The sequence below is a fragment of the Pocillopora verrucosa genome, chromosome 5 (genome assembly GCF_036669915.1).
Source record: "Pocillopora verrucosa isolate sample1 chromosome 5, ASM3666991v2, whole genome shotgun sequence".
NCBI classification, from domain to species: Eukaryota; Metazoa; Cnidaria; class Anthozoa; order Scleractinia; family Pocilloporidae; genus Pocillopora; species Pocillopora verrucosa.
Window position 1 is genome coordinate 5,533,771 of NC_089316.1, and position 20,533 is coordinate 5,554,303.

The window sequence follows — 20,533 nt, forward strand, 5'->3', positions numbered from 1 at the left end:
TACCGTGAATACAGTTGGCCTTCTTAGGAAACAGTGTTACTCTCTAAAGCTATGTATACTAATTGATCCAGTGTAAGCTTTATAAGCATGTCTCAGCTGGTCGAATTGTTAGTTGTAAAACTTCATTCACGGCGATTCAGCGAGCATTGCTAAGTTCAAAACAAAAATCATGCCTAGTACGCAACGTCATTCTTATAATCTGAACTTTAAGTTGAAAATAGTAGTGGAAGCAGAGGCAGTGAAATAAAATCGGGAAATTGCACGCGAGTACGGAATATCCGAGTCAATGGTTCGCAAATGGCGAAACCAACAGCATATGCTGTTTAATGACAATAACTAGTAGCAAGCCAGAAACCATGTTTTGATCAGGGACATTCTGGAAGAAAACATTTTTCTTGAAGCAGTACATATTGATAAAAGCCAAGTACCTTTTAATGCACTAACAAAGAAAGGGCAACTAATCACAGTGTGTTTGAGAGCCACATGCAAAGACATCAATCAAATAAGTTTGGAAAATATGAACAAGGGGGAGTGCAGCCCTCCAAATCTAAATTTTTAGGAGCATCAAAGATATAAATTAAGGAAAGAGCTGCTAACAAAATTTTGGGAGATCACTTAGTTTAGATTTCTCAACCTGGACCATTAGCAGTTTCATCCAGCAAGGTGATACTGTATTCTTTTGAGGTTTATTTTCATGGCAAAAATGATGTGAGATCTTGACAGTATTAATAAAAGCTTAAATTCTCACTGTTCCACAAGACACCATTTTTCAAATACAGACTCAAAGGTCTCAGACAAGACCTTGGAATCTTGGGCAAAATGTCATACTACATATTGTCATCAGCGACTTATCATTTAGAGAATTCTTGAAAGATATTCAATAATGTGTGCAAAATATTTCGGGCCATAACAGAGAAGCTGCATCTCATATTTTCCTCAAGTATAGTAAGAGTTTAAGGGTACATTGTAGTTTAATTTACTACACTTCAAAAAAGTAGACTAAGTGCTTTTCACAAATGCTGATTGGATTGTTAAATATATGTGCATTTAAATAATTAGGCAAACATGAAAGAAATCTCTCAGGCTGACTTGTCAACAATTTTGAAACATATTTCCTCTTTGCAGCAACAGAGTTTGCTCGGGAGGTTTTGGCCAACAAGTAGCAAATCGGAAAGCATGTTTTTATGTGGGACATTCTGGAAGAAAACATTTTTGATGAAGCAGTTCATATTGATAAAAGCCAAATACTTTTTAATGCACTAACAAAGAAAGGGCAACTAATCACAGTGTGTTTGAGAGCTTTATGCAAAGACAGATCAATTGGATGAGTTTGGAAAATATGAGCAAGGAGGAGTGCAGTCCTCCTAATCTAAATTGGCAGGAGCATCAAATATACAAATTAAGGAAGGAGCTGTGAACAAAATTTTGGGAGATCACTTAGTTTAGATTTTCCAACCTGCACCACTAGCAGTTTCATCCAGTATGGTGATACTGTTATTCTTTTGAGATTTATTTACATGGCCAAAATGATGTGAGATCTTGGTAGTATTAAAGATTAAATTCTTATGCACTGTTCCATAGGACACTGTTTTTCAAAAATGTACTTGAAGGTCTCAGACAAGACCTTGGAATCTTGAGTGAAATGTGGTACTATATATTGTTATCAGTGACTTATGATTTAGATAATTCTTGAAAGATATTCAATAATGAGTGCAAATTTTATTCAGGACATAAAAGAGAAGCTGCATCTCTAATTTTCCTCAAGTATAGTTGTAAGAGTTTAAGGGCACAGTGTAAGTTTAATTTACTAGACATGAAATAAGTAGACTAAGTGCTTTTCACACATGCTAATTGGCTAGCGTGTATGTGATTAAAATACTATTTACCTCTGTGGTGAGAAGCAAAGTGGCTTCCTATTTCCCTGTAGTGAAGAGGTAAATAAAGTTTGATTAAAGCATAGCAAAGTGACAACTAAGTTTGATTTGATTGCATTTCAGCCACTGAGGTACTCAACAGAGAGCGAGAGGGTAAGTTAGTTTGTTAGTTACATTATTTTCTAATTCATTGCATTTTCCAACCTTTTATGGTAAAATATCAAAGTTTTGAATACTGTAATGAGCTATTTAATGGAAACTAAGAAACGTCCAATGATTTTATGCAATGTTTAAAACTGATTAAAAAACATGAATTAGGAAGTATCAAGTGGGTAAATGTCCACTACTCTTCACCTCTGCATCCTAGGCCAGCAGAAGGATATCTCTTTTTTGGGGTGTACATGATTGTATATAAAAAAAGAGATTTTTATGCCTTATATGTAACTTACAAGAAGATGCGTGTTTCATTATTAAGAGTTGAAGTAGATTAATTTTAGAATGTGCTTACATGATACTTAAAATATATCTGCATTTACAAATGCAAACACAAAAGAAATCTCTCAGGCTGACTTGTCATCAGTTTTGAAACATACTTTCCCTATGTAGCAGCAACATTTGTGCAGAAAGTTTTGCCTAACAATTAGCAAACCAGAAACCATATTTTATGTGGTGACATTCTGAAAGAAAACAATTTCACAAAGCAGTACATATTGATAAAAGCCAAGTACCTTTTAATGCACAAACAAAGAAAGGGTAACTAATCACAGTGTGTTTGAGAGCCACATGCAAAGACATCAATCAAATAAGTTTGAAAAATATGAGCAAGGAGGGGTGCAGTCCTCCTAATTTACATTTTTAGGAGCATCAAATATATAAATTAAGGAAAGAGTTGCTAACAAAATTTTGGGAGATCACTTAGTTAAGATTTCTCAACCTGAACCATTAGCATTTTCATCCAGTATGGTGATACTGTATTCTTTTGAGATTTATTTTCATGGCTAAAATGATGTCAGATCTTGGCAGTATTAAAGCTTAAATTCTCACTGTTCCATAAGACACCATTTTTCAAATACGGACTCAAAGGTCCCAGACAAGACCTTAGAATCTTGGGCAAAATGTCATACTACATATTGTTATCAGCGACTTATCATTTAGAGAATTCTTGAAAGATATTCTATAATGTGTGCAAAATATTTCAGGCCATAAAAGAGAAGCTGCATCTCATATTTCCTCAAGTATAGTAGGAGTTTAAGGGTACAGTGTTAGTTTAATTTACTACACTTCAAAAAATTAGACTAAGTGCTTTTCACACATGCTGATTGGATTGTTAAATATATTGATGTAAAAAAGAAAATGAGATTTTTTTGCGCTATATATATCACTTCCGTGTAGATGTATGTTTTATAGTTAAGAGCTGAAGTGGATTAATTTTAGAATGTGCTTCCATGATAGTTAAATATACCGTATTTTCTCGGTTATGAGGCGCACTCGGTTATAAGACGCACCCTGAATTTTTGAACTCGCTACTTTCAAGTTGTTAAACCAAAAATTTCGCCTAAATACCCGGTTATAAGACGCAACCTCAACTTTGAGCCTTTTCACTATCTTCACTTTCAAAACAATAGTGTTTTCAAAGTTCCTAATTACAGTTATGTCACCTTTTTTTAACAAACGGCAAAAAAGTCACACATTTGTGCGAACAAAGTGAAAAAAATCACACTTATAAAAGAGACAGAGATACCGTGAATACAGTTGGCCTTCTTAGGAAACAGTGTTACTCTCTAAAGCTATGTATACTAATTGATCCAGTGTAAGCTTTATCTCAGCTGGTCAAGTTGCTAGTTGTAAAACTTCATTCATGGCGATTCAGCGAGCATTGCTAAGTTCAAAACAAAAATCATGCCTAGTACGCAACGTCATTCTTACAATCTGAACTTTAAGTTGAAAATAGTAGTGGAAGCAGAGGCAGTGAAAAACAATCGGGAAATTGCACACGAGTACAGAATATCCGAGTCAATGGTTTGCAAATGGCGAAATTAACAGCATATGCTGTTTAATCACAATAACTAGTAGCAAGCCAGAAACCATGTTTTGATCAGGGACATTCTGGAAGAAAACATTTTTCTTGAAGCAGTACATATTGATAAAAGCCAAGTACCTTTTAATGCACTAACAAAGAAAGGGTAACTAATCACAGTGTGTTTGAGAGCCACATGCAAAGACATCAATCAAATAAGTTTGGAAAATATGAGCAAGGAGGAGTGCAGCCCTCCAAATCTAAATTTTTAGGAGCATCAAATATATAAATTAAGGAAAGAGCTGCTAACAAAATTTTGGGAGATCACTTAGTTTAGATTTCTCAACCCGGACCATTAGCAGTTTCATCCAGCAAGGTGATACTGTATTCTTTTGAGATTTATTTTCATGGCTAAAATGATATGAGATCTTGACAGTATTAAAGCTTAAATTCTCACTGTTCCATAAGACACCATTTTTCAAATACAGACTCAAAGGTCTCAGACAAGACCTTGGAATCTTGGGCAAAATGTCATACTACATATTGTCATCAGCGACTTATCATTTAGAGAATTCTTGAAAGATATTCAATAATGTGTGCAAAATATTTCGGGCTGTAAAAGAGAAGCTGCATCTCATATTTTCTTCAAGTATAGTGAGAGTTTAAGGGTACAGTGTTAGTTTAATTTACTACATATCAAAAAAGTAGACTGAGTGCTTTTCACACATGCTGATTAGATTGTTAAATATAATTATGTGCATTTACATAATTAGGCAAACATGAAAGAAATCTCTCAGGCTGACTTGTCATCAATTTTGAAACATATTTCCTCTTTGCAGCAACAGAGTTTGCTAAGAAAGTTTTGCCAAACAAGTAACAAACCAGAAAACCATGTTATATCTGGAACATTCTGAAAGAAAACGGTTTTGATGAAGCAGTACATATTGATAAAAGCCAAGAACCTTTTAATTATGCACTAACAAAAAAAAGGCAAATAATCACAGTGTGTTTGAGAGCCACATGTAAAGACGGGTCAATCAAATAAGTTTGGAAAATGTGAGCAAGGAGGAGTGCAGTCCTCCTAATCTAACTTGGCAGGAGCATCAAATATACAAATTAAGGGAAGAGTTGCTAACAAAATTTTGGGAGATCACTTAGTTTAGTTTTTACAACCTCTGCACCACTAGCAGTTTCATCCAGCATGGTGATATTGTATTCTTTTGAGATTTATTTACATGACCAAAATGATGTGAGTTCTTGGCAGTATAAAAGATTAAATTCTTATGCACTGTTCCATAAGACACTGTTTTTCAAAAATGTACTTGAAGGTCTCAGAAAAAATCATTTTTGATGAAGCAGTACATATTGATAAAAGCCAAGTACCTTTTAAAGCACTTTCAAAGAAAGGGCAACTAATCACAGTCAGTGTGTTTGAGAGCCACATGCAAAGACAGATCAATCAAATAAGTTTGGAAAATATAAGCAAAGAGGAGTGCAGTCCTCCTAATCTACATTGGCAGGAGCATTAAATTTACAAATTAAGGAATGAGCTGCTAACAAAATTTTGGGAGATCACTTAGTTTAGTTTTTTCAACCTGCACCACTAGGTGTTTCATCCAGCATGATGATACTGTATTCTTTTGAGATTTATTTTCATGGCCAAAATGATGTGAGATCTTGGCATATTAAGATTAAATGCTCACTGTTCCATAAGACAACGTTTTTTGAAAACAGACTCCAAGGTCTCATACAAGACTTTCACATCAGCATGTGCTTTTGAAAGATATTCAATGTGTGAAAAAAAAATTTTGGGCCAGTAGTTACATAATTTTACCGTTCATTGCATTTTTCCAACTTTATGTCCACTTAACTCTTCACCTCTGCATCATAGCTCAGCAGAAGGATAACTCTTTTAGGGCATACCTGATTATGAAAAAAAAAGTAGATTTTTATGCCCTATATGTCACTTACATGTAGATTTATGTTTTATTGTTAAAAGCTAAAGTGGATTAATTTTAAAATGTGCTCACATGATTGTTAAATGTATGTGCATTTACATAATTATGCAAACATGAAAGAAATCTCTCAGGCTGACTTGTCAACAATTTTAAAACATATTTCCTCTTTGCAGCAACAGAGTTTGCTCAGAAAGTTTTGCCCAACAAGTAGCAAATCAGAAAGCATGTTTTTATGTGGGACATTCTGGAAGAAAACATTTTTGATGAAGCAGTACATATTGATAAAAGCCAAGTACCTTTTAATGCACTAACAAAGAAAGGGCAACTAATCACAGTGTGTTTGAGAGCCACATGCAGACAGATCAATTGAATGAGTTTGGAAAATATGAGCAAGTAGGAGTACAGTCCTCCTAATCTACATCGGTGGGAGCATCAAATATACAAATTAAGGAAAGAGCTGCTAACAAAATTGTGAGATATCACTTAAATATTTCTTGACCAGTACCATTAGCTGTTTCATCCAGCGTTTTGTTACACTGTTCTTTTGAGACATATTTTCATAGCCATAATGATGTGAGATCTTGGTAGTATTAAAGCTATAATTCTCTCTGTTCCATAAGACATCCAGCTGTTTTTCGCAAATGGACTTGAAGGTCTTAGACAAGACCTTGGAATCTTGAATTAACTGTCATACTATAGTTATTGTCATCAGTACTACTTGTTGTTATCATATGTGCATTTACATATACAAACATGAAACAAATCTCTTATGCTGACTTGTCATCAGTTTTGAAACATATTTCCCCTTTGTAGTAGCAGAGTTTGTGTAAAGAGTTTTGCCCAACAAGTAAACCAGAAACTGTGTTTTAATCTGGGACATTCTGAAAGAAAACATTTGGCATGAAGCAGTACATATTGGTAAAAGCTGTGTAAATTTTGTTGCATCATAACCAATGAAAATGTATCTGTGACATCATGGCATTATTTGTTTCTGTAATTAATGCAGTGTAAAGTGCTAAACATGACAGTTGGGCACAATGCTTATACATGTACAAAGAGCAGAGAGATCTCCCAATCAGTAACCTTAACTATCATCACTTTTATTTTAAACATAGTCATTTGTTCCTCTTTTGCAGGCTGAAGATTTAGGAAGGAGTTATGCTGAACAAATAATTGATCAGCTGCCATGCAATGGAGGATATTCTTCCAGCACTCCAGTCAGAGTTACCATCCTAGCAGATAAATGTGGATGGAGATGGAGTTGGGGTTTGTGGGAATTCTACCCAATCCTCACAAAAGAGTTGTCCAAACAACTGGCAAAATTCCCTTGTGTGAAAGTCACTGTCTTGGTCCCTGAAGGCTCATGTGATGAACTTGAGAAGAGAAATGCTGAAAGTCACAATGTTACCATTGTTGAAGCAAAAAAGCTACCTGGATTCCAAAATCCTAATGACTGGCTGCGCTTCCCACCAAAAGGCCTCACTACAGACATTGTCATTGGTTTGGGTGAGAGATTTTGCAAAATGGCGCAAATATTTAAGGAACTTCACCACTGCAAAAGTATTTTTGTGGGTTGTGATTCTTTTGAAGAAAGCTTCTCTAGAGATGCAGAATTAAGAGATGCCCTGGCTGAGATGGACGATGTATACCAAGGAAATAGCAATGTTCAGCCTATGATGCAAATGGCTGATCTTCCAGTTGCTGTTGGACCAAAGATAGCTGACACACTTTCTGTTTCCCTCTCTCGTCAGAAGAAAGAAGTTTTCAATTTAACTCCAGGTATACTCAGTGAATTTGCTGATGTCACACATACCCTTTGTGATAGGAAAAAGTTTCGTATCCTGGTGGCAGGTCATGGCCACCCCAGGTATTTTCACAAAGAAGGACTTGACACTGTTGCTAAAGCAGTTGCTGGGTTGAAGGACAGATCCTATGAGATTATCTTGGTTGGTGCTGCTAAAGGAGAATGTAGGGGATTTGTTGAGAAATTTTATGAATGTGGTGTACCCAAACATCAGCTGATCATTCGAAGCCCACCAAAAGATGAAGAAGAAATGAAAAGGTGGCTCTGTGAAGCAGACCTTGCCATTGTGCCCTCAGGTGAACAAGGATTTGGAATGTTTGGTCTTATAGCCTTGTCATCTGGCCTCCCTATCCTGGTACATGGTGCATCAGGACTTGGTGAAGCCTTGAAAGATGTTGCTGGTGGTTCGTCATCCATAGTGGAGTCAGAGGATGTCACTGTGTGGTCCGAGGCAATTAAGAAAGTCAGGAATGAAGCTAGGGAAGCACGAATTGGAGGGGCTAATTCACTGCGGAATCATTACAACGAGAAGTACAGTTGGGAGAAACAGTGTGAAGTTCTTGTTGAGGAGATGCAGAAGATGGCTTCTGGTATGAATTTCTGTTAGGTGACTTGCATGTGTTGTTTAAACATATAGCAGTTGTCAGTAAAGCAATGCGCATGTTCACTGCAGTTGAATTTTATTTTCAATGTAAATGTTTAAGTTGAGTTACTGATAATTCTGATCATCATTGTATTTAGTTTCACCTGTTGTAGCCTGATAATGCATGACAGATAACTTTGAAGTATAGTAAAATTTTTTACAGACATGGTAGCCCATTCATCTCAAATTCCCCTTCCTCTGTCTCATTTTGTCTTTTCTGTGTCTTTGCAGCTCAACAAGGCAAGACCCAGTTACATAAACGGAAATATCCCGCACTAATTGTTCGCATTTTCTTGTTTCAGCTCGCACACATTCAGTATTGAGATGTATTTATAGTCAAACATTTTGCGTTCACAAGCGAAATGTTCTGAACTTTCTATGGCATGGAACATACCATGTAGTAGTGAGGGGAGGGTCGCACTTTTGTCAGTCACCTTGAGGGGGTGGGGGGTCAAGAGTTTTTTATTAAAAGACAAGGGCAGGCAAACACTCTTTTTGGAAAAAATACCAAAATTCCCCAGCCCTCCCCTTCAAGAAAAACATACCTTCCCTTATGTAAAGTTTCTGCGAATGACAAAGCAAAAATATTATAGCAAAATGAGACATCAGAGGGCCCTAAAATGGCAGAAATGGTGTTTTACTGGAAACCATTAATTTGACAAGAAGCTTACAGCAAATTTTAAGTAACATACTTCTGATTCAATGTTTCTTGTTTTGAAGGCGAGCTACTTACATGCATCCCTTGTGGGGAAACGTTCTCCGTACAGTCCACTGCAGGACTGGGTTACAGCAAAGACTCGAAAAGACTGTCAAAGCATATCGAATCTTTTACGGTTTGTTTCCCTGAGATTTTTGTCTTTGTTTTTGTATTTATATGGTTGTTTGCTTGTCTTAGCACATTAAATCTCATTAAAATGAGATCAAATTAATCTCATTCATTTTGTCAATGGCTTCACGTTTTCTTCTTCTTTTACCGCCGCTTTTTAGATCAGTGATGTAGTCCAGTCCAGTCTATTGTGTTCTGGTTTTTACAAGGTCTTTGGCCCAGTAAAACTTTTGGTAGCTTGGATCCTAACTTGCCTGGGATGGAGGCTGGAAGAGGATGCACCTGTACATAAAAAGTGCTTGCCGAAGCAAACCAGATTAGACGGCAGCTGGAATAGCAGTGTAAGAAAGACTTGCAAACTTTGGATTTCTCAACCCACACCACTAGCAGTTTCATCCAGTATGGTGATACTGTATTCTTTTGAGATTTATTTTCATGGCCAAAATGATGTGAGATCTTGGTAGTATTAAAGCTTAAACTCTCACTGTTCCATAAGACACCATTTTCAAATACAGACTCAAAGGTCCCAGACAAGACCTTAGAATCTTGGGCAAAATGTCATACTACATATTGTCATCAGCGACTTATCATTTAGAGAATTCTTGAAACGTTCTCCGTACAGTCCACTGCAGGACTGGGTTACAGCAAAGACTCGAAAAGACTGTCAAAGCATATCGAATCTTTTACAGTTGTTTCCCTGGGATTTTTGTCTTTGTTTTTGTATTTATATGGTTGTTTGCTTGTCTTAGCACATTAAATCTCATTAAAATGAGATCAAATTAATCTCATTCATTTTGTCAATGGCTTCACGTTTTCTTCTTCTTTTACCGCCGCTTTTTAGATCAGTGATGTAGTCCAGTCCAGTCTATTGTGTTCTGGTTTTTACAAGGTCTTTGGCCCAGTAAAACTTTTGGTAGCTTGGATCCTAACTTGCCTGGGATGGAGGCTGGAAGAGGATGCACCTGTACATAAAAAGTGCTTGCGGAAGCAAACCAGATTAGATGGCGGCTGGAATAGCAGTGTAAGAAAGACTTGCAAACTTCGGATTTCTCAACCCACACCACTAGCAGTTTCATCCAGTATAGTAATGCTGTATTCTTTTGAGATTTATTTTCATGGCCAAAATGATGTGAGATCTTGGCAGTATTAAAGCTTAAACTCTCACTGTTCCATAAGACACCATTTTTCGAAAACAGACTTGAAGGTTTCAAGCAAGACCTTGAAGCAAAATGTCATACCACATATATGTGTTATCTGTGACTTATGATTGAGAGAATTTTTGAAAGATTTTCAATTATGTTTGCAAAAATATTTCGGGCCGTAAAAGAGAAGCTGCATCTCATATTTTCCTCAAGTATAGTAAGAGTTTAAGGGTACAGTGTTAGTTTAGTGTACTACACGTCAAATAACTAGACCAAGTGCTTTCACACATGCTGATTGGCTAGCCTGTTTGTGATTAAAAGACAATTTACCTCTGTGGCCAGAAGCAAAGTGGCTTCCTATTTCTCTGTGATGAAGAGGTTAAGTTTGATTAAAGCATAGCAAAGTGACAAATAAGTTTGCAAATTGGTTTGATTGCATTTCAGAACTTTCACTCAATGCAAGATGAAATATGGGTAAGTTAGTTATATAATTTTACCATTCATTGCATTTTTCCAAGTAAATGTTCACTTAACTCTTCACCTCTGCATCCTAGCCCGGCAGAAGGATAACTCTTCTGGGGTATACCTGATTATGAAAATAAAGGTAGATTTTTATGCCCTACATGTCACTTACATGTAGATTTATGTTTATTGTCAAGAGCTAAAGTGGATTAATTTTAAAATGTGCTTACATGATTGTTAAATATATGTGCATTTACATAGTTATGCAAACATGAAAGAAATCTCTCAGGCTGACTTGTCAACAATTTTGAAACATATCTACTCATTGCAGCAACAGAGTTTGCTCAGAAAGTTTTGCCCAACAAGTAGCAAATCAGAAAGCATGTTTTATTCTGGAAGAAAACATTTTTGATGAAGCAGTACATATTGATAAAGGCCAAATACTTTTTAATGCACTAACAAAGAAAGAGCAACTAATCACAGTGTGTTTGAGAGCTACATGCAAAGACAGATCAATTGAATGAGTTTGGAAAATATGAGCAAGTAGGAGTACAGTCCTCCTAATCTACATCGGTGGGAGCATCAAATATACAAATTAAGGAAAGAGCTGCTAAAAAAATTGTGAGATATCACTTAAATTATATTTCTTGACTAGTACCACTAGCTGTTTCATCCAGTGTTGCCTTACTCTGTTCTTTTGAGATATATTTTCATAGCCAAAATGATGTGAGATCTTGGTAGTATTAAAGCTATAATTCGCTCTGTTCCATATGACATTTGGCTGTTTTTCGCAAATGGACTTGAAGGTCTTAGACAAGACCTTGGAATCTTGAATGAACTGTCGTACTACTTATTGTCATCAGCACTACTTATTGTTATCATATGTGCATTTACATATACAAACATGAAACAAATCTCTTATGCTGACTTGTCATCAGTTTTGAAACATATTTCCCCTTTGTAGTAGCAGAGTTTGTGTAGAGAGTTTTGCCCAACAAGTAAACCAGAAACTGTGTTTTAATCTGGGACATTCTGAAAGAAAACATTTGGCATGAAGCAGTACGTATTGGTAAAAGCTGTGTAAATTTTGTTGCATCATAACCAATGAAAATATATCTGTGACATCATGGCATTATTTTGTTGCTGTAATTAATACAATGTAAAGTGCTAAACATGACAGTTTGGCACAATGCTTATACATGTAGAAAGAGCAGAGAGATCTCCCAATCAGTGACCTTAACTATCATCACTTTTATTTTAAACATAGTCATTTGTTCCTCTTTAGCAGGCTGAAGCTTCAGGAAGGAGTTATGCTGAACAAATAATTGATCAGCTGCCATGCAATGGAAAATATTTCTTTGACAATCCACTCAAAGTAACCATCCTGGCAAGTGGATGGGGATGGATGTGGGGTTCTGGGGGATTCAACTCAATCGTCACAAAAGAGTTGTCCAAACAACTGGCAAAATTCCCTCATGTGAAAGTCACTGTCTTGGTCCCTGAAGGTTCATGTGATGAACTTGACAAGATAAATGCTGAAAGTCACAATGTTACCATTGTTGAAGCAAAAAAGCTACCTGGATTCCAAAATCCTAATGACTGGCTGCGCTTCCCACCAAAAGGCCTCACTACAGACATTGTTATTGGTGTGGGTGATAGATTTTGCAGAATGGCACAAACATTTAAGGAACATCACTGCTGCAAAAGTATTTTTGTTGGTTGTGATTCTTTTGAAGAAAGCTTCTCTAGAGATGCAGAATTAAGAGATGCCCAGGCTAAGATGGAAGATGAATGCCTAGGAAAAAGCAATGTTCAGCCTATGATGCAAATGGCTGATCTTCCAGTTGCTGTTGGACCAAAGAGAGCTGAAAAACTTTCTGTTTCCCTCTCTTATCAAGGAAAAGAAGTTTTCAAGTTAACTCCAGGTATACTCAGTGAATTTGCTGATGTCACACAAGACCCTTGTGATAGGGAAAATTTTCGTATCCTGGTGGCAGGTCATGGTCACCCCAGGTATTTTTACAAAGAAGGACTTGACACTGTTGCTAAAGCAGTTGCTGGGTTGAAGGACGGATCCTATGAGATTATCTTGGTTGGTGCTGCTAAAGGAGAACATAGGGGATTTATTGAGAAATTTCATGAATGTGGTGTACCCAAACATCAGCTGATCATTCAAAGCCCTCCAAAAGATGAAAAAGAAATGAAAAGGTGGCTCTGTGAAGCAGACCTTGCCATTGCGCCCTCAGGTGAACAAGAATTTGGAATGTTTGGTCTTATAGCCTTGTCATCTGGCCTCCCTATCCTGGTACATGGTGTATCAGGACTTGGTAAAGCCTTGAGATATGTCGATGGTGGTCGGTTATCCATTGTGGAGTCAGAGGATATCAGTGAGTGGTCCAAGGCAATTAAAACGGTCAGGGACTTAAAAAGGACAGTACGGCTGGATGAGGCTAATTCACTGAGGGAAAGTTACGATGAGAAGTACAGTTGGGAGAAACAGTGTGGAGATCTTGTTGAGGAGATGCTGAAGATGGCTTCTGGTATGAATTTCTTTTGTGTGACTTGCATGTGTTGGTTAAACATACAGCAGTTGTCAAAGTAAAAGCAAAGTACATGTTCACTGCAGTTGAATTTTATTTTCAAGTAAAGGTTTAAGTTGAGTTTAGTGATAATTCTGATTATTATGGTATTTAGTTTCATTTGTTGTAGCCTGATAATGCATGACAAATAACTTTGAAGTAGAGTAAAATTTCATACAGACATGGTAGCATGGTGACATCTCAAATTCTCATTCCTCTGTCTCATTTTGTCTTTTCTGTGTCTTTGCAGCTCAACAAGGCAAGACTCAGTAACATGGAATCAGAGTGAATGCATTGCTCAGGTAGTAAATCTTTTCTTTTGATATTACTACAAAATATTGATAGGTTAACCAAGTGATAAAATTGTTAGTCACTCATAACTGATTCCACCCATTTGGCTCTCCCTCATCATGTTTCTGCCTTAAAATGTTGCGATTTTGTTGGGAGAAATTCCTTTTCAGTCACTCATTGTAGTGACTTCAGTGGAGTGCTGGTAAATTATACTTTCTGAGCCTTAAATGTAATTTGAATTGTCTAATTAATTAATTTAATAGATTAATTGTAGCTATGTATTTTTTTTATTTCTCTACAGCTGAACAAGACCAAACACCCTTATCCAGCATGAGAGGGTGTGAAATGAACAATTATGTATTCCATTGTTATCTTAAAGTGTTTGCATGAAACTTAAGGATATAGATATAGTACCTCTACTTTAAATGAGTACTATAGGGAGCTCTAAGCACATGTACTTTGGGTTGATAAACAGTGTCCATTGTCAACACCCAGAGAGGTGTGCTCTTTTACTCAACTTCATTAAGGTTTTTGCAATTGATATAACAGAAGCCTATAGATGGAGGCTTTTACATCTACATTATATTCACTTCAGAAAAAGTTGGCAGATTCTAGTTTATTGTTCAATGTTTTATCTATCCTTATAAAAGTAGGCTGCAGTATTCCAGGTGGGACAGTATGTAGGTCTTGTATAGCAACAGTTCAACACAACAACTAGGCACAAGCTTTTTTGAAAATATCTGAGGACTCCAATTTTGGCTTTGTCAATTATGATAACCAGAGTTAACACTCAGATAGGTGAGCAAAGGACACTTTTACTAAACTTTGTTTGTAACGTATGTGCACTCAATTATCATCTTAAAATAAGCTTGGAAGCTGGGGCTCTCATAGTTATTTCAGGACAAGTGAGTTTCGTTCTCTGGCTTGACTATCATAACTTGTTGCTTGTATGGGCCAAAGGCAGACTAATCCAAGAATAGATACATAATTTCAGATAATGAGCTGATAACTTCCTGTCGTGTAGACTCCCTGATTTACACAAGGAGGGCTATGGTAGTAATCATCTCTCTCTCTACCACCTTGGGAACAACTTCAATTCTAACATTCAAGTTTAATCTGTGAAATTTTGGCATAGAATGCCTGTTGATGATTCCGTTAGTTAGGGAGGCAATTAATTGTCATATGTTGTATTCCTCTCTAAACCATTTCTGATGTAGCCTGTTCCACTCCCTGAGTCAGTGGAGGCATGTAAAAGAATGGGCAAATAACAAACGATTGTGGTTATTAGAACAGACCCAAGACAATTTTTGCTTGTTTGTGTTAGCCCACAGCCTGGCTTTTTTTTTCACAGACAACTGGTACTAAAGTTGCCAATATTTAATGTAACTAAGTTATGCTGTATATAATTTCCTTGATGTTTTTTCCTTTCTAATCAGAAAACTTTTAAAGAAATCATTGGATTTGTATTTGACTTCCTCCAGTGAATGGAAAGCTATCATGAATACTTTCAATGCTTTCTCTGTTCCATAGATATCAAAAACTTGCTTTGCTTCCCAGCATTTAAATTGTGTTGGAGCAAGAGAACCCACAAATGCAGTAAAATAATAATGATATTAATACTGATAAGAATGATAATGATCATTGTTACAACTTTATATCAGCATATTTATCAGGTGTCTCTTCATCTGAAATATTACTACCTACCAGGAGTGTTTAACATTATGATAATAAAACTATAATTAAATTTGAGAGATTAAATTTAATTAAATTTAGGAGACAAAGAAATGTTCATTAATTAAATTGTGTCATTTTAAGGCCCCATAAGTGACAACATGTGTTGCTATCTCCCCACAATTACAAAATGAAATGGTGATGGTGTGTAATTAAAATAAATGACATGAATACTGAAAAGAACACTAATGTATTAGATAAGATTCCCAATTTTGAGGCAAGTTTTACAATTTGAACACTTGAAGAGTTGTATTTTGAGATCATTCAAAGTTTGCCCCTCAGCAGATGTTTTCTTTTAACTCTTTACCCCCCTGACATCAGTATCCATATTCTCCATACTATTCACTATACATTTCCCAAGATGTTGACAAAGAGAATTTGTTTTATAATCAAGAGCTGCTTCAGTTGATGATCATTTCCTTTATTCTCATGACCTTCATGTTTGATTCAAGGGTGACATTGTTAGGAGAAATTAGATGTTAGACACTCTTAGGGGTTAAAGGGTCAACATTTGTTAACCAGGTGTGACATACATGCTCTTTTAATTTAATATAAATTATAACATGGAAACTGATTGCACCATTGCCACTCTCACATTTTCTTAATTTAGTTTTATGATTGACCAAACCATCAATGTTAAATTACCACACCTGTCTTTCCATCATCTTCACACATCTCAACCCAGGATTCAAACACCATTATTAGTTTCCTATTCAGCATTGCAATGAAAAGGGATGCAATCCAAGCAATCTTATAGAATTCACCTTGAAAAATGAAATATTCTGGTTGCAAGGAGATCTCAACAGCGAACTCATAGTTTCCTCTGTCTGTCTCAAATAAATGGAATGCTCTGACATAGCTTGGCTCTATGTATTTGGCAATTTCCTCTATCTTGGACCTGAAGAGTTCATAAGAGCGTGCTTTTGCCCCTAGGTAAATAGCAAGAAAGTTTTCCTGACTCTTGATACTATCAGCATACTTCTGTAAGAGTGAATGACTGTAATGCTTCCTTTCTTTTACATCCTCATAAACTACAAAAATAATTCGACAGGCTACAAGACCCTCTAACTGAGCAATAGCCTCTGACTGGTCAATAACAGCTGTTTTCACAGAGAAAGGCCCATGAAATAGGGAATCACTACTGCAGATACCTTCAAACCTTTAGTGGAAAGTGCGTCGAATATTTCTCTCAACCGATATCTGACCCATGTCAACTCCATCTTCCTCAAAATCGAATGGCTTCTCGAGGCATGTTCCTCCACTTTGGGTTTCTTTGGAGTGAGAGCGAGTCTTGCGATGAGATCATCAAAAGATTTCCGTCCTTGTCGCAAAATAGGATCCAGCTATTCTAGAAAAAAGGGAGATTCTTTAGCGGCATTAACAAATTTAGCCATCTGATGGGATTGGACATCATTCATCCCTTCAGGAAAAAGAAATTTCTCCGAAAAATGGCGGGACTATCACGTCTCTTGTTACTCGTTCTAGTTCATCCCCGACACTAGCCATCTTTGAACGAATCGGGTTTAGTTCTGTGTTTGTTCAGGGTCTCACCTCTGCATTTCTACATTGTTATCGCTTTAAACGTAAAAGCTACGTCGTCAAACGTTCTCACGTGTGCGTTTTACTCTGATCATATCTAACATATCCTTTGAAAAAAGAATATAAATTGAAAGGAAAAAATAGAAAAGGTAAACATTTCAACTTCAAAAACAACTTTATTTGTACCCTACATTAATTTACATGATACAAAAATATATATTACTTGAAAAATGGAGAGAGTTCAGGCTGCCCATAATTACCATTGAGGGCTAAAAAGAAAGGGCAGCCTTGCTTAAGTTATTAACAAATTATTCAATGTGAACTTGACATACGCGATTTTGGATGTGCCAAACTCAGTCCAAATTGCTAGTAACAGCAAAATACCCACAACTTTCTGATTCAGAAATTACTTGCAAAAAAGTTGCTTTTTAAAAATGCATACAAATATTGTTATGCAGTTTATAAATTAATTCACCTCTAAAACCTATAGCCGCGCGCTTGAAAGAATAACAATTTTGCAGTGTGTTCGTATCATATGGTACAACATTCCCTACTAAAATTGGGCTCGTAGATGCACAAATACTGATCTACATATTTATATGTACTGGGAATAAAGTTTAGCCAGTAAGCCAAATTTAGATGCAACGTGTACTTTGGGCCTAATACTCTTAAAATTCTTAAGTCATTTTGTCCAAATGCTCAAGGCCTCCTTAGACTTAGAAGGGTGGGTAAATGAGCGACCATTTACGTGAAAACGTTTTTCTTTTTTCTGTTTTACATACAGCAACGCCTCTGAGGATAAAAGAGAGGAACTGAATTGCGAACTCTCCCTTCAGTGTAAGAATCTTTTGAACTAAACTACCAAAATTTCACAGTCCAAAAATCTCAAACTTACATCTAAAAAATTCAAACTTTTACTAAGTTCACAAAGCTTTTTTCAATTTTTGCCATCAGTCTTCATCCAAAGCCACATGGGTGCGTGTGTGTGTGCATAACAAAGTTACATGATCAAATCATGCAAATTTCCTATTGTCTGTAAAAGTGTTTGCATGATGTTACTGACCAGAACATGTTTGGCGTCAAGTGATTGCTCGTTTTGTTTCGTGTGTACCAAGGTACATTGTGTCTTGAATAAAGTCCAAAGATACGTCGTTGAAGATATAAATTGAATGCTAAATTCTTCCAATTTTATCAGTTCTGTGAGTCTAACTCCATTTGATCCTGACGTCTCAAATTAAGACAATCTACAATGTCGTTGTTGATGTCCGCTAATCCTATTCTAGTCAGTGCCACCATGGCTCTTCTGATAGTAGCTGATTCGCCATTCTCTTCGTACCATCTTTGTAGAACTTGATAACAGCATTCTCCACATTTATCTTGCTGTTCCACAGATATCGCATCAATTATTCCATCTTCAAGCCCCAGCTCTCTTGCCAGGTTTTTCCAATGATATTCTACTTTTTCTGATACAATTTTCTTCACGTCCGCATTTGTCTTCAGTGATTTGCAAACAGCATCTTTACCTAGAAGGGCGAAAAGGAATATGATAAAAAATTCCAAATGGACTGCGTGCATTCTGCCTTTATTATCAGATCAGAAACCTGCCACTAACTGATTAACTTCTTGTATCACAAACCCCACTCCGAGAGCAAATCACCAAGCTTAGCCCCTCTGCGATCTCGACTCTGTTAAACCTGGACATGATTGCAAAGTATCAAGGGAGACTCACCGTAAACTCCCCTCTAGTTCCCAGGCTGAGCCCAGACCTTGGCAAGATTAATTTCCCTGGGACTAGGTCGGGGCTCATCCCTGTGGTCAGAAAAGGACAAATGCGCAAGACATTTCTTTGAACGTAGAACCTTGTGCCCCCATTTACAAGAATGACTAACATTTTACAGGGGGGCTCCGCAGGGTACGTGACATCAAAAATTGCAACAACATTTATACTAAGTCAAACCTGTTTAGAATTTGGGATATCAGGGTAATTCTCTATATCATGCATCCTTACTGTTAAAATTTCTCCCGTGATATCTACTTCCAGAAACATATGAAACAAAATTATTTGCGATGAGCTCGTCAATTCTCTTCACTTGTATTCCAGACAAAATATGACCACAGTGAGGAAAATACAGGCGTTAATAACTTCTAAGAGTAAAGGTTATGTGTCAAGCGTTGTGGACAAGTGAACCATTATCCATCAGAGCTCAACTCAACTGAGTGTCATGCTCAATTCAATTGAGTGTCGTGAAACCTAAACGAAATTTATATCACAACCGCCTATCAGAGGAAAATATCACTAAGAGCTTATTAAAGTTAGAAAAAGCAAACTGCTAAAAACCCGGAGAAACGCGAGCGACAAAGTCGCGATTGGTCTTATTTTGTACATGGTCGGTTGAATTTGGGTGGCACTAGTTTTCTGAAACAATTAAAAAGAAAAGTAAAACAAAACCACACTAATCTTGGATTACTTTTCACACTCAAACGAAAACTGTTTGACCTTTTAATGTCGTTACCTTCCTGAAGTCGATGCCCCACAAATTCGAATGTATCATAGCGGCTCATTTCCTTGACAAGGGCTTCAAAACACTCATCTTGGGTCTCAATTTTCAATCCTGCAAGAACCTCATAGAAGCTTTGCATTGTCTGCTTCTGATTCATATTGCCTTTGCTGAAGCGGGAAAGGAGATCGTCATACACCTCTGAACCAACGAATTGTTTTCCAATCCCCAGAACATTCTCAGGACGCGGATTTGACAAGATTTCATCATTGACAGGAATGCCAAAAAACTCCACCGGGGTTTTCTAAAATTACATAAAAAGTAATATGTTCCTATTTAGTTTTAGAAGAATGTACATGTTTAATTCTCAGGACGCATATGTTTATTTTCTACGAATTCCACCATGTATTCTACATGCATGTATGATAAAATCCATTTGATATGTCACGTGATCGTGTTGCATTTCCTTTCCTTTTCTCTTTTTTTCATTTTTCTTCTCTGTTTCTCAACACGCAAAACTGTCCTCTGAAAAACGTCACCTTTAAAATCCACTCTATTGTACTGTTGATCGGAATTTTGCTAATGTCATTCTCAATATCGTTTAACAAAAAGGAATTATATGAAAATCACGTTCAAAATCTGTACAGCAATCGAAAAGTCAGTGACAAATTGTACTAAGGAAGTTACAAAATAAACCCCTTACCTTCAGCTTTCTCTTGAGAGGCGATACTCGAAAATTTAATCGACATAGCAGAGTGTCTTTTTCAAACTTGGGTGTTTTGAAAAACTTCACCCCTGAAAGTCCTTTGTCATCAATGACACGGATTGGAACTTGAGCTTTATGGAGGTCATCACTCATAAACCTGTTAAAAATAATTCTTATCAGCACGTAAAAGGATGTATTTATCAGCAAGAATCTTTGCCATTTTTCTACTGAGAAAATAGGACGGATGTTACCAAAACGTTGAACGAGGAACTGGAAACGGGGAGTGGGGAGTGAGTGTACAGCGATAATCTAAATTAGAATTTAATCATTTTCTGGGCTCTATAGCACCTGCAATTTATATCAGAAAAAAAAAGTGAAGTTATGAAGTCAAAGTTTGAGTTATCAATAACAACTCAACTTAACTCTCTGCTGATTGCTATTTTGAATTTGATTAAACAAAATC

At 36.5% G+C, this 20,533-nt stretch overlaps 2 protein-coding genes across 3 annotated transcripts in view; one reads left to right on the plus strand and one right to left on the minus strand.

Moving 5' to 3' along the window:
* LOC131799707 (uncharacterized) overlaps positions 1 to 16,119 on the plus strand; it is a 17,612-nt gene extending 1,493 nt beyond the window's left edge. Inside the window, exons 3-11 of one of the 2 annotated variants that reach the window (XM_066166898.1) lie at positions 1,998 to 2,027; positions 6,986 to 8,243; positions 9,017 to 9,129; positions 9,284 to 9,463; positions 9,964 to 10,143; positions 10,709 to 10,738; positions 12,012 to 13,266; positions 13,556 to 13,607; positions 13,898 to 16,119. In XM_066166898.1, the coding sequence (XP_066022995.1) occupies positions 1,998 to 2,027; positions 6,986 to 8,243; positions 9,017 to 9,129; positions 9,284 to 9,463; positions 9,964 to 10,143; positions 10,709 to 10,738; positions 12,012 to 13,266; positions 13,556 to 13,578 (3,069 nt within the window). In that variant the 3' untranslated portion in view covers positions 13,579 to 13,607; positions 13,898 to 16,119. The remainder of the gene's footprint in view (positions 1 to 1,997; positions 2,028 to 6,985; positions 8,244 to 9,016; positions 9,130 to 9,283; positions 9,464 to 9,963; positions 10,144 to 10,708; positions 10,739 to 12,011; positions 13,267 to 13,555; positions 13,608 to 13,897) is intronic. The other variant, XM_066166899.1, reaches the window with a different exon arrangement.
* A 1,901-nt stretch (positions 16,120 to 18,020) lies between these two features.
* The window catches only part of LOC131779174 (uncharacterized), a 33,259-nt gene continuing 30,746 nt past the window's right edge, over positions 18,021 to 20,533 (minus strand). The window contains exons 9-11 of the mRNA XM_066166901.1: positions 20,068 to 20,227; positions 19,380 to 19,668; positions 18,021 to 18,389 (exon numbers count right to left, since the gene is read on the minus strand). Of these exons, the coding sequence (XP_066022998.1) occupies positions 18,058 to 18,389; positions 19,380 to 19,668; positions 20,068 to 20,227 (781 nt within the window). The 3' untranslated portion in view covers positions 18,021 to 18,057. The remainder of the gene's footprint in view (positions 18,390 to 19,379; positions 19,669 to 20,067; positions 20,228 to 20,533) is intronic.